Source organism: Monopterus albus, unplaced genomic scaffold (genome assembly GCF_001952655.1).
Source record: "Monopterus albus unplaced genomic scaffold, M_albus_1.0 scaffold35.1, whole genome shotgun sequence".
NCBI lineage: Eukaryota > Metazoa > Chordata > Actinopteri > Synbranchiformes > Synbranchidae > Monopterus > Monopterus albus.
In genome coordinates, this window is record NW_018127915.1 from 541,004 (window position 1) to 553,418 (window position 12,415).

Below are 12,415 nucleotides of genomic sequence, written 5' to 3' on the forward strand. Positions count from 1 at the left end.
AATGGTGGTGGGGAGGACAGACTGTGCTCAGCCGCTGAAATATTTCTCACACCACTCTTTGTACTCCTTCTTCCACAGCAGGTAGCGCTCTCTGTCCACATCCAGACTGGTTGGCTGGTTTGTATACTGAGCATACAGGCAACTGGCTAAACCTCCCTCTGAGCCTCCCGTTTCCCTCCTTGGTGGCTCTCCTCGCCTTCTGGAACTAGAGCTGCCTGAAGCCGACTTCCTGTTTTGATGGCGGCTGTGGTGGTGTTTTTTACGGTGGTCTGATGGTGACTTGGACCTGTAATAGTAACCCACTTGAGGCGACGATGATGAGGACAATGTAGGGGAACGTGAGCGTTTGTAACTGGAGTTAGAAGAGCGGGAGGGATGAGAGCGGGTGTGGACATTTCTGTGCTGGGAGTAAGGTGAGCGGGGCCTGGAAAAAAACCAAACAAAGAAATAAAAGACCACGAGTCATCTGTTACACGTTACACACATTTTAATGAGTCATTGGTATTTTGAGTTTGAACAAATATAATTTTAAAATGAAGATGGAGGAACATCTAAAACTCAAAGTATGTCATTGCATTTAAAACCAGTAGGTCAGTGTTTTGGGAAAACACAACAAGAGAAGATCATGTTAGTCTTTCTTTTTTTTTTTGAGCAAAAAACAGAAAAAAAAAAAACCACAAACAAAACAAAATATCCTTTTAAAATAAAGGACACAAAATACCTTGATCTGCCTTGGGATCTGGACCGCGAACGGGAACCAGACCTGCTTGAAGAGCGAGAGTAGGAGCAAGAAGACTTGGACTTGGACTTGGTCTTGGTCTTGGAGGAGGAGGAGCGCCTGCAAGCAGATCCTCTGGGAGGTGACCTGAGTGACATGGACGGGGAAGCAACTTAGCCACGGTATACAGTTCATGTTCTTATCAACATCGGTTCCTCAGACTACACTTCTTCTTCAGCTGATACTAAACTGTGCACCACGTTTCTGCTGCATTCAGTCCAACCAGAAACCTGACATCGCTCACTGAAGGCTGATAATATATTGTCCAACATTATTTTTTATTCTTTTTTACATACAACAAATGATCTAAACATTTTTGATAAGGATCCTAGTTTTTAATGGAAATAAACACTGAGCAGGGCAAATTATGTAATACTGTATAAAATTTAATACCTGATCTAATTCCCTTCAAACACAACTTGCAGGATCCAATAAAGCTACTTTAAAATGTATTTCATTGCCTGGAACTGAAGTAAGAATCCTTAAGAAAAAGAAAACAGCTGGCAAAGTCTTTCTCCATACAAGAGACTTGCAGATATGCTATTATGTAAGTAGCTGCCTGGAACACGCAGAGCAGATGACTGTTCACTATTACCTTTGTTTCTCTTTTCTCTGATGGCTGTACCAGTCACTGGTTTCGAGTGCAGAGAAGGATGTTGTTGAGGTAGGGGGGCAGAGGGAGGGGATGGGGGCACCCTGGGGGTTTGGGATCGTCCAGCTGGGCGTGGTATGTGGGTATCCAGGGGAATAAGTGCTATGAGACTGGTGAGCTGAGAGGAAAAGGGGGGAGGGAAGGAGATGTGGTGCAGAAGCTGAATATGAAAAGGAGGAGGAAGTAAACTGCTGGGAATTGGTCCAGCCTCTAGTGGGACAACCTGAGGAGGAAGAGGAGCTGTGGGGAAGACAGAGCAAGAGGAGATGAGATTGGTCCTCAAAGTGTGAATAGAGTCAAGGGCTGCACGATTAATCATATCGTGTGCATGATTTTGATCCCTGTGCGAGCTCAGTCTCACGTGACAATAATCCTGCAGGGAGATGCCTTGCATCAAACCAAGCGCTCCCTTTTCCTCACTAAGCTGCGTTAACCAATAGCAGGAAATCGTTACGTGACGAGCTGTAGTCAGGAAGAGAAGACTGATTCAAAAACTGATCCGACATGTTCGACACTGTGAAAGATATTCTGTGGTGTCCTGCACCTAGTGCCCAATAGGAGCTGACGAGGAAAAAGGAGCGCTTAGTTTGATGCTAGGGATCTCACTGTTAATGCCAACACGGCAGAATCACTGTCACGTGAGACTGAGATGGCGCAGGGATCTGAATCACACTCACAGTACGATTAACTGTGCAGCACTAATACAGACCAGAACTAAGCAAACACACACACACACACACACACACACACACTTCACTGACCTGTCCCAGCCAGATGAAGGCCCAGAGTGTCTTGGTGCCGAACCTTTGGATTGAGAGAAATTTTTATTTATTTAAAACTTGTGTAAGAGTACAATGAACAGACACAAAGGGTTAATGCTGTCAGTCCCTCACCTAAGGAGGACTGTTGTCGATCCACACTGACTGACTGGGGCTGCTCTGCCACCGTTGGCCGTTTCACCTGAAGGGACACAAACATCACAGATTTCATACAAACAAACTGTGTCTGTGTGTGTGCGTCTGTGTGTGTGTGTGTGTGTGTGTGTGTGTGTCCTCACCACTGGTATCAGCTGCAATGGAGCAGCAGTGGGCTCTTTGTCTGGAACCAGTACAGACTGGGAAGCAGCAGCTGCTGAGTCATTTTGTGTCGCTTCCTCAGCCTCCCTGTATAAACAGCAGACGCGTCACAGTCAGTACCACTTGAAAACAGCATCAGTGTCATCGTTTGTCTTGTTTCTTACGTCCCAAATCCATGGAGCTATATTTGATCCCAGACTTCACTAAATGTTCAACTTCTCTGGGCACTTGTTATGAATCTTTTTAGACACATCCGGCTAAAGATCTGATGCTACAAACCATAAACTCTCCAACACTGGTGGTTCAAGTCTTCACCCTAATTTCATTCTTTGTCTCCTCTTTTAATAGTGGCTGATTTTACACTGAAATGACATCGTTATTGGCCAGAAAAGTGTGGCTCTGGGTATTTCATACAGACCAATGTTGTGGTTGCTAATTAGTTCAAGCGCTAAATGATGTGTGTGGGCAGGAAAGCGGCTGCTTGAGAGCAAAGAAAGAAAATATTCATCCATGTGTCTGTCAATTTATCAATAGCTAGCTAGTTAAACTGTCACTGTTATAACAAAACTTCTTAAGAGCAGAAGTTATTCTGACATTTTTAGAAGTTTCACCAGCACACTGGAGTAGGACCGGCCATTATTTGCATGTAGCCTGAGAAAACCTGGGCAGACTGCAGTTTGATTTGTGATCTGACCATCACAGATACAAGTGCGAACAAAAATCGTTTGAAATCAAACATAAATGAGGCCCCAGACCTGTTGCCCCATATGTAATGACATAAAGCTGTTTGCTAACCTTGTGACCTCATTTTCTAACAGTCCTCAAGCACTACGACATGAAACCTGAGGATGTGCTTAGCTTCACGCAGAAATAAGGCAGCAGAGGGTGAAGCATCACTTTCACAGTGTCATTTACACAGCATGCATATTTGCACACTGAACATCTGTGACACACAATCCACTGTATCCCTGAGTGATATCACAGTCAATGCATGCATGTGACTCTCTGCTAACATACTTGTCATGTAATTCCAGGTGGCTGTGCTCAGGCTGGAGGGAAGTGCCAGGTGTGCTGCAAGCAGAGGTGGGACCTGTTGTCACAGGAGGAGACCCAGACAGTGGCAGTGTGTCTGCTGCCTCTGAGTGGAGTAGGAGAGAGTCCTACAGAGCAGAAACAACAAAAGAATATAGCCAAGAACACAATACAATGGAACAAACAATATTAATGTATATTGCATATATTTCTTTTAAAGGTTGAACATGGAGAATTCTGTTTAAAGCATACTGTAGTATCTAACAGTTATTTCAATGGCTTTCACAAGAGAATGATCACTGGGACCTGAGAAAGAAAACTATAATTATTCTGTTTGCTCCTGAGTCACTGAGATACAGGACTATTCTGTTTTCCTGCCTCCAAGATGAAACCCATCATTAAGACGATTACCTCCTGGCTGCCGGCAGGTCGGTCAGGTTTCTGAGGCTGGCGCTGCAAGGGGAAAGGAGGCGGGGTGGGCTCATGGCTCAGTGTCAGGGTTGGATTTTGGGACTGGGAGGTACCACAACTTTTCAGACTTTTGATGAAGCCTCTCTCTTTCTTAAAATTGTTCACAGCCTGTGTGGAGAGACGACGAGTATAGTGAGTGCTGTCAGAGCTTTTCTCTACTGAAGATAAACGTAAATCTTCTGATCAGATGCATTAGACCAAAATAAGATGACATCACATTATTTCTATTCCCCTCCAACTCTAAGATCAACATATAGTTTCTATCCATTTCTCTGTTCACCTGTCGGAGAAATTTATTGGCTATCAGGGTATCAGGGGAGACATTTGATTGGCTGCACGTGGGGCAGACATGTTCCTCTGAATCCAGCAAGGCGGTGCGAATACCTGTGCAAAACAGAAAGAAGGTGAGACCACAGCCTCAAATGCTCTTCCTTTTCAAACGGAAACCTTTTAAATATGATAATGACAATGTTAATCTGTTAGTGGTTATATGCTCATGTTACCAGCAGGCATTATTCTGTGACTTTGATTCAATCTATGCAAGTAATATTTACAAATGTCAACATTCAGAATCAGATACGTCTAGTGCAGTAGCAAAGTTTAACTTGATCTTTATCTCTGGGAGTTACCAAGTACCACAGAGGCAAACACATCAGCTCCTGGACTGGTAATAAGGATCCATCACGATCAGAACTGGTTCATTCTCTAAAGTATCATAGCATACGTTTGTCTTGATGTGTGTCTGTGTGTGGCAGACACTCACACTCATCACAGTAGCTGTTTCCACAGCAGGGTATGACCACAGCGTCATTCAGCAGGTCATGACAGATCGGACAGAGGAGTTCATCAGGTATAGGATCCTCCTCCACAGCTTTCGACTGTGTCTGTGGGAGGAACGGAGGCCTCTCCTTCTTCCCAATGGCATATGCCTCTCTGCAGGCAGACAGTAGTACACACACTGCAAGTTCACATCTGCCTTTCTTGTGTTCCAGGGATACTTTTAACCAGAGTGACACAGGTCACACGGTTGCTGTATGTGACACGAGTGCCGGCTGATGAGCACACACTTCCTGCTGGAATTCAGCCCGTAGCATTTGTGTGTGAAATTCACTCTGGCTAATTGTGCCAATGAGGATTCAGTTATCCAGGTCACTGGATATTCCCAAGATAACTCTTGCCACTCATCCAAGAGGCCTCAGCGGTTCTCTAACAATGTGAATGTTTCAGTTAAAGGACAGACTGGATCTGGAAGCTGTGCCGATGAAGGTGACTTAACCAAAATGTTCACATTTTTATTTACATTCTCTAATTTTATCGGCTCCACATGTAATAAATGTACTTTTTTGGGCCTCTTTGTTGTTTTGTCAGTGTGCAGACACTTGTAAATGAGATTTACAATTAATGCAATAATTCGCTTGGACTCACAACATGCAAGTACGTCCAGGTGGGAAGTAATAACCAAACAGCTCGGTTATGTTTGTCATGCCATCTTCTTGGATTCACAACTATATAAAAAACACTCTTGAACAAGCCACTGTGATGTAAACTGTTTGCACACTTTCCTTGGAAAGTGTTAGTTTGACATTTTGGGAAATACACTCTCACTTTCTAGCCACAAAATAGACAAGAACATTGTGCATTAAATATAGTAGCTACTGCCTGTAGCCAGTAAGTTTACTTTAGCATAAAGATAGGAAATGAGATATTATATGTTAGTGAGCTTTAATCAAGTTCAAGTTATTGTCATTGTATAGAAAAGCCAGCAAAACAAATCATCTCCCAGAGGCATCATAATCAGGTAGCAAGACAGCATAAATATACAGTATATAACATGGAAAAATTCTAATAAATCATAAAACAAAGCCAAGTATTTCTAAAAGTGGATTGTCCAAGATCTCTTACATGGTGCACAGATTGTACAGAGCTTCATTTAAGGTGAACATCATCATATGATCCTGGTAGGTGGATGTCATTTCCTCTGAACAGAACCAGGCTAGCTGTTTCTCTCTTTATGCTAAGCTAACTGGCTACTGGCTATAGACTTGCATTGAATGGACTCATGGGAATGGCATCAATCTTCTCATCTAACTCGTGGCAAAAAGAGCACACAAGTATGTTCAGACTCACGCATCTATGGCAGGAATGGCGTAACGTCCGCAGCTGGTCAGCATGGCTCCTTTTACACTGGGATCATTCACCTCAACCATGAAGGAACGAGGGATGCCTGTGCTCTTCTTTATTCTCAGAGGGGCCTCGAAATTTTTATCCTGCTGTCAAACACACACATATCTACATTTAATCCTAGGCCTTATAGGATAGTAAGCAGCAGTCAACACTACCCACACATGGAGACGACATCAACAGACAAATAACATAAGATAAATGCAAACACATGTTAATCAAAAGTTTCCCAGTGAGACTCCCACATTCTGCTCTTACCCCAGTGGTGGGACAGTTCCTGATGTGGTGTCCGCTACTTCCACAGCGAAAACATGTGTAGTTTGCTGGGAGAACAGTAGAAGACTTCTTGTTGTAACTAGAGTGAGAAAAAAAAAAAAAAGAGAAGAGTAGAAGAGCAGTGAGACTGACACACATGAAGGAATGGACGACATGACAGAAGTGACTCACTTTAAGGCATCGTAGGTGGACTGATTAAGTATCGTTTTGATTTTATCCTCCTCTGACACATCTGCATCAGCCAGGTTCGCCATCTGCATGCACACAGATACATGCATTTGTGCAACAGACACACAGATGGCAGGTCAAACAGGATCAGTGTTTAATTCAAAGTGGCTCACGTGAACCAGGATAAATGTGTAAAAGCTGAATTAAAAAAAAACAGAAGAGAGACGGCATACCTTAGCGAATATGGGCAAGGTTCTGGGAGAACTCTGGGTATCCATCTGTTAGAATTAAACACACATAAGAGCCTCTATGTTCATAAGAAAAAAAGCAAAACAAGACCATTTGTCCTGTTACTCATGACACAAGAACTCCACCACCATTGGTTATTTTTCCCGTTAACATGAAAACAACGGCTGCCGTTTTGAACTGAGATCAAATTTACACCAACATCCAGCAGTGACTCTCATACAGGGTGGGTAAGAAACGTCACCACACTGTTCACGTCGCACGATTTCTGCCTCAGCACCTGCTGTCAACTTAAAAGTGCATACACTGAAAGTGAAGACGACGACGCTTCCTGGGAATTTTACACCTGTCATGTCAGCAAAAATAAAAAACATCACCTAATGTCTACTTCACTTTCCTCAAACGTCTGATCTTGATTTGTCCTCTGCTGTGTTGGAACACATGCACAAACCAAGAAAGCACTCGATGTGTGTGATGAGAACGCCAGACTGAACTCTCTTTTTTTGGACAGATGTGAAACACTGTACAAACATATCCCCCCTGAGGATGATTCCCAGCGAGTCTGGTGATCCATCTCACACCACCGTCAGGTCAAGTTGTCCAATACTTTCACTTTTAAGAGTGGGAGGGTTCACATCCATTTATCCACAGTGAGCACTGCAAGATCTGTGGATAAGTTCTGAGACAATGCAGCAGGGCAGTGGTCCTAAACATACAAACTGGACAACTAATGAGTTTTTATGGCCAAGCAGTTGAAGACTGGTTTACCTTCAGCAGACCAACGAGTTGCCTGACCTCAGTCCGACTGCCCCGTTGGCCTGTCTGTGCTCCCGGCCTGGCAGAGCCTCACTACAAAACAGTAACCAACACTGATTGTTGTGACCAAAAGCTGACTCATCTTACCCACTTCCTGCCACTCACAGGTGGACAGGTCCTACATTAATCGTCTGATGTGGATGTGAACACTATCAAACTGAAGCTATTGGTCACTGTTTTAAGTCCAACCCATAAAGATACTCTCTGAGCTCCTTCTATTATCTGTGGTAGGTTTTCCTGCCTGGGTTTAGTAACGGTCAGCCAAGTCTAATAATAGATGCTATCAAGTTGCATTATGGGAAGTGTAGGATCCAAATGTTTTTCAAAGCTTGACTCATACAAGGTGCTTTCAGGACGTGTGCTGCTTCAGTTTTTAAAAATCTGCTTCTTGAGGGTCATCAGACTTTATCACCCCCCCCCCCTTAAACCTGTCCAATGTGATTACAGTGTGCACACTATTATTCTCTGTTTAATTTGCTTTTGCTACAAAGGAAAAATGTGAAACTTAAGATTTTAATCATCAATTAGAAATGTCGTATGATTCCAGAGACTGTTTACACAATGTCTTATTCTGAGGTGACCTATCGACTGTGGTTGTGTACTGATGCTGTCATCACCAGTCAAGCTAAAAACATAATCAATACATAAGGCAGCTTCAAACAAACGACTTTATTTGGTATAAAATCACACATACACAAAGTTTACACTATCCATCGAACTCAAAGTGCTAAGACAAGTGGCAGACACTTGTCCTACTGAGAAACCAGAGAGAACATCAGGTCAGTGCACACTCATTCAGACTCCAGCAAGTAAAGAGAAGACAGCATGAAATAACTGTGCACTACTTGGCTACTGAGGACTGGGTTCAAGAGAGGCAGCATTATATTTGTATTGTTCTATATCAAAGCTAAGCTGCCACAGTAATTAGATTTTTTCCTCTATAGAAGCAAAGGTCTTTTCTAAGTTCTTTTTAAAAAAATCGATATTCTTCCACTTCTTGACTGGATTTCAACAGTCTGGATGGTGTTAAGAATTTCACAGCGCACGAGAGATTTTATTCATTCTGATGCTAAATTTTGCATTTTGAGTGTTTTTGTGGATGAGGAACTCCAGTCTTATCGGACAACTGAACGAGATCCAATTTACTTAATAAAATACATTAAAAACAGTTTTAATTCAAGTTAATGAGTCATATTAGCACAAGCTGCTTAGCTATCAAGAAACCATGCGGCACTTGTCGAGTAGTCGTAAGGTGCCCCAAAAGATCCATAAATGAAAAGTGAGCAAGTGCCAGCTCCTGGACGACAGGCGAGTGAGTAAAGGCCTTCAGCACAGCATAGTAAAACAACAGTTGGGTTTATCTTTGAACAGCTGGCCTGCACGATAAAGTCTAACCCACCCGAGCAGCGACCACCACCCACAGATAGAGGGAATGCTCTTCAACAATCAGCAATGGGGCCACAGCAGCTTGTTAAATGAACACCTGAGAGCCTTTAAGAGAAAGAATATCTAAGCATATAGCACCGGTTAAACTGGAAGCGCCACTTCACTTTCTTGTGCAACACAAAATACTATGTTGTCGTAACTTTTAAAATATTGTCAGTTAAATCTGACTTATCTCAGAGCAGTAAATCAAATACCGAGTAGCTCTAAAAGCTCTTGAATGTTTCATTAGTGAAACAGATATTTTATGTTTGGCCATAGCAAGTGTTAAGCGGTGCTACAGATGAGGTGTGGGTGCATTTGGTTTGGTTACGTACTGCTTTGGTGGCTCTGAAGCTGTGGTGAAGCTGGATGCATGAACTCTCCCTGAAACACAAAAGGAAATAATTTCTGATTTTAATAAATTAACAGCGTGAAAATTAAGTCTAAAGCTGAAACTACACCAATGTATGATCATGAAAAGGAGACATTTTACTGGAAATACTGTCAAAACACTCAAAAGTACAAAGACACACTTAATGAACACCAGCCTGGCTGCAGCTCAGGAAGCATTTCAAGTAGAGAGTGGGAAGGTCCTCGACTCCCCAGGGTGGCACCCATAGCACAGGTCCAGCCTGTAACCCTGGCTCGAGATGTCAGGACCACATTCCACAAGAAACTCTGTGGTCCCTTAAATCTGCCTGGTCCGTTTCCACTTTAAGTGTTGATTTCCTACATTACCCAGAATGCCCCTACAGCGTTACGCTTACAGATCTATAAAGATGAAATGGTTTCGCTGTGAGTGGAGCAGGTGTGGAACTGTTCCTTATTAGTTTTTCATATTTCCACTTTCAACAACTTGTATAGCTACAGGTTTTCTTTAAAAATCAAAGTTTATAAAATGTTGTCTAATCTGTAATTTATAGAGAAAATATCTTAATTTGGTTGAAGAATCTTTTACCTTTGTCAGTTTTTTTGTCACGGATGTCTCACTGTTGTACTCGGTGCACAACTGTGGCTTCAGAAAAACACCCTCAGTCCCCGAAACCAGTTTATTATCACTGCAGTATCGCAAAGTCAATACTTGGCCAAGTGAACTGTTCAATATGACAAACAGTCCACTAAACATGGCAGCTGTAGCCACCTGGGGCTGTTTGAAACCGTCTTAACGACTTGTATTTATGAATAAAATTTTATTTTTTTGTAAAATGGACATGGAAAAGCCTCACACCTGAAGGTTACTTGCAATGCGAGAGATGATTTGCTGCATGTTATCTTGTGGGCAGCGTTGCATCACTCTAGTCCTCCCTTCCTGCCCACCCGACTGCATGGTGCTGACGGGACTGATCACATGACCGCCAGCGAGTTGATGTGGGGTCTCTTCCGGCTCTCCATGCCGCTGCTGGCTCTCCTGTCTAAGCTGACTAATGTCTGGGTAATCCCTGTGGACGTCACCGTGGAGTTACAGCTCTGTCCTCTTTTCCATTGAGCATAGTTTAGCATGGAAGGGTTATGCAGTTTAATCAGCTGTCGACCATCAGCTGAAATAAGCCTCCGTACACATTTCAGATGAAGTTATTAGCATCGCCTTAGTCACCAGCGTGATCCCTGAAAACACCATCTTTAAAAATGACTCCTCCCATACATCTCCATTAACAACCACACTATTTTTTATACTAAGAAGAACATATATAAATCTATATTCACTGACAAGTATGTCCACTGAACTCAGGCCAATATGCAGTTTAGAAAATCCATCGTTGGCTCATCCTTTCATTTATTAGAATGTAACTGCAGAGCTGGGTGGCACTGACAAAATTATAAAAAGAATATTTCGACCAATATTTAGCCTCATTTTCATATTAAAATGAGTCTTTAGCCAATATCCATAGCCATCGTAGGCTGTTAATGTGAAAGGGTGACTACTAAAAAGCAAATGGTGAATCCCAGTTCCCTTATTTTATTGTTCTTGGTGTCCGATCCTAGCTCCACCCGGAAGTCATTCTGGTCTGACATGATGAAGGATGTCCCAAAGCCCTTATTTCTGCTCTGAGGAGCGAGGAGAGAGGAGGCTGCCTGGAGGAGCTATAACCGAGGAAACACGAGTGCATCCTTCACGGAAGTCTGTTATGGACTGACACGCCCCTTAAGCTAGTGACTAGACACTTCACATGAATGATCGGAGGATCTCATGTCAGTTTAAAACATGTTGCCTTGGTTCCTCTCTCCTCAGTTTTTCCTTGCATTTCCTTATATCGGCAGGACTAAGACAAGGAAAGATGAAGTGAGGGAGCGGGTGCAATTAGGGGAGTTGGGACTCACCTCTTGTTTCTTGGCGGGGTCCTCAAAGAGTGAATCTGCATCTTCTTGTAGGTACAGAGGAGCTTTTGCAAAGACAGAAACAGAGCAGGAACCCACCTAAAAAAACAGCTCTTACTTGTTGTAGGTCTTGCTGCTTGAGCTGGACCTGCCTCCGCTGATGGGGATTCTCCTGACGATGACAGAGCAGCCTTTGGAGATGAGACCTTCATCATCTGTGTACTCTGAGGGGGACATGGACAGAGTGAGGATTTGCTCACATTAAGGAATTTAGTTGGGACTTCTGAGGCCCATTGATGTGAGACAGACTGCTTAGCAGAAACCAGTCTGGGACTGATGATAATGTCATATTGAAGTCTTTATTCTTTTGATTAATTTATCAAAAAATTGTGACAAAATGTTCAAAAACATTCCGTCACTGATCATTGACCACAATTAAGTATAATCGACCAACAGCTACACATCAAGACATGACACAACGAGCTTTGAATGAGATGATTCATGCTTCTTAAAACAATTAAAATGTTCCAGGAACTTTACAGTCTGGTAAGATCTTTAAACTCTTGCTCCTAATCATCTACAATTACAGTGTGAACCAAAGCAAAGTTTAGGAAAATATTGACACTCTTTGGATCCCGGTGTGCAACAGACCACAGGCTGTATGATGCAGCACTCTTGTGACATCTGATTTGCAGAAACCTGCAACTGGGACTACTGGGACTACAACCAGTAATGTATAATACTGCTCTGTCTGCCAACACAGCAGGAGCAGTGAGTGCGTCACAGCTGTGCTTTCTCTTGACACATAACAGCATAAGACTGTTTGCAAAGCTTATCTGCACAATACTAGCACACACTTTGCTGAGTCCTGTCATTCATACATATTTCATCTAGTTCTGTGTTCTTTTGCTTTCTTGTTGTGGTCATGACTGGGCTGTTGTACCTTTGCTGTTTTTTTTTGTCCCACATCTCACTGAC

General features: G+C 42.9%; 1 protein-coding gene across 2 annotated transcripts in view; it reads right to left on the reverse strand.

Moving 5' to 3' along the window:
- Positions 1-25: 25 nt before the first annotated feature.
- Positions 26-12,415, reverse strand: part of LOC109958920 (E3 ubiquitin-protein ligase RBBP6) — a 13,267-nt gene continuing 877 nt past the window's right edge. The window contains exons 2-17 of one of the 2 annotated variants that reach the window (XM_020597893.1): positions 11,556-11,661; positions 9,457-9,505; positions 6,868-6,912; positions 6,638-6,720; positions 6,449-6,545; positions 6,137-6,276; positions 4,773-4,942; positions 4,290-4,393; positions 3,950-4,117; positions 3,524-3,666; positions 2,488-2,593; positions 2,324-2,390; positions 2,192-2,234; positions 1,374-1,670; positions 722-865; positions 26-424 (exon numbers count right to left, since the gene is read on the reverse strand). In XM_020597893.1, the coding sequence (XP_020453549.1) occupies positions 28-424; positions 722-865; positions 1,374-1,670; positions 2,192-2,234; positions 2,324-2,390; positions 2,488-2,593; positions 3,524-3,666; positions 3,950-4,117; positions 4,290-4,393; positions 4,773-4,942; positions 6,137-6,276; positions 6,449-6,545; positions 6,638-6,720; positions 6,868-6,912; positions 9,457-9,505; positions 11,556-11,661 (2,159 nt within the window). In that variant the 3' untranslated portion in view covers positions 26-27. Of the gene's footprint in view, positions 425-721; positions 866-1,373; positions 1,671-2,191; positions 2,235-2,323; positions 2,391-2,487; positions 2,594-3,523; positions 3,667-3,949; positions 4,118-4,289; positions 4,394-4,772; positions 4,943-6,136; positions 6,280-6,448; positions 6,546-6,637; positions 6,721-6,867; positions 6,913-9,456; positions 9,506-11,555; positions 11,662-12,415 lie in introns of both variants that reach the window. The other variant, XM_020597892.1, reaches the window with a different exon arrangement.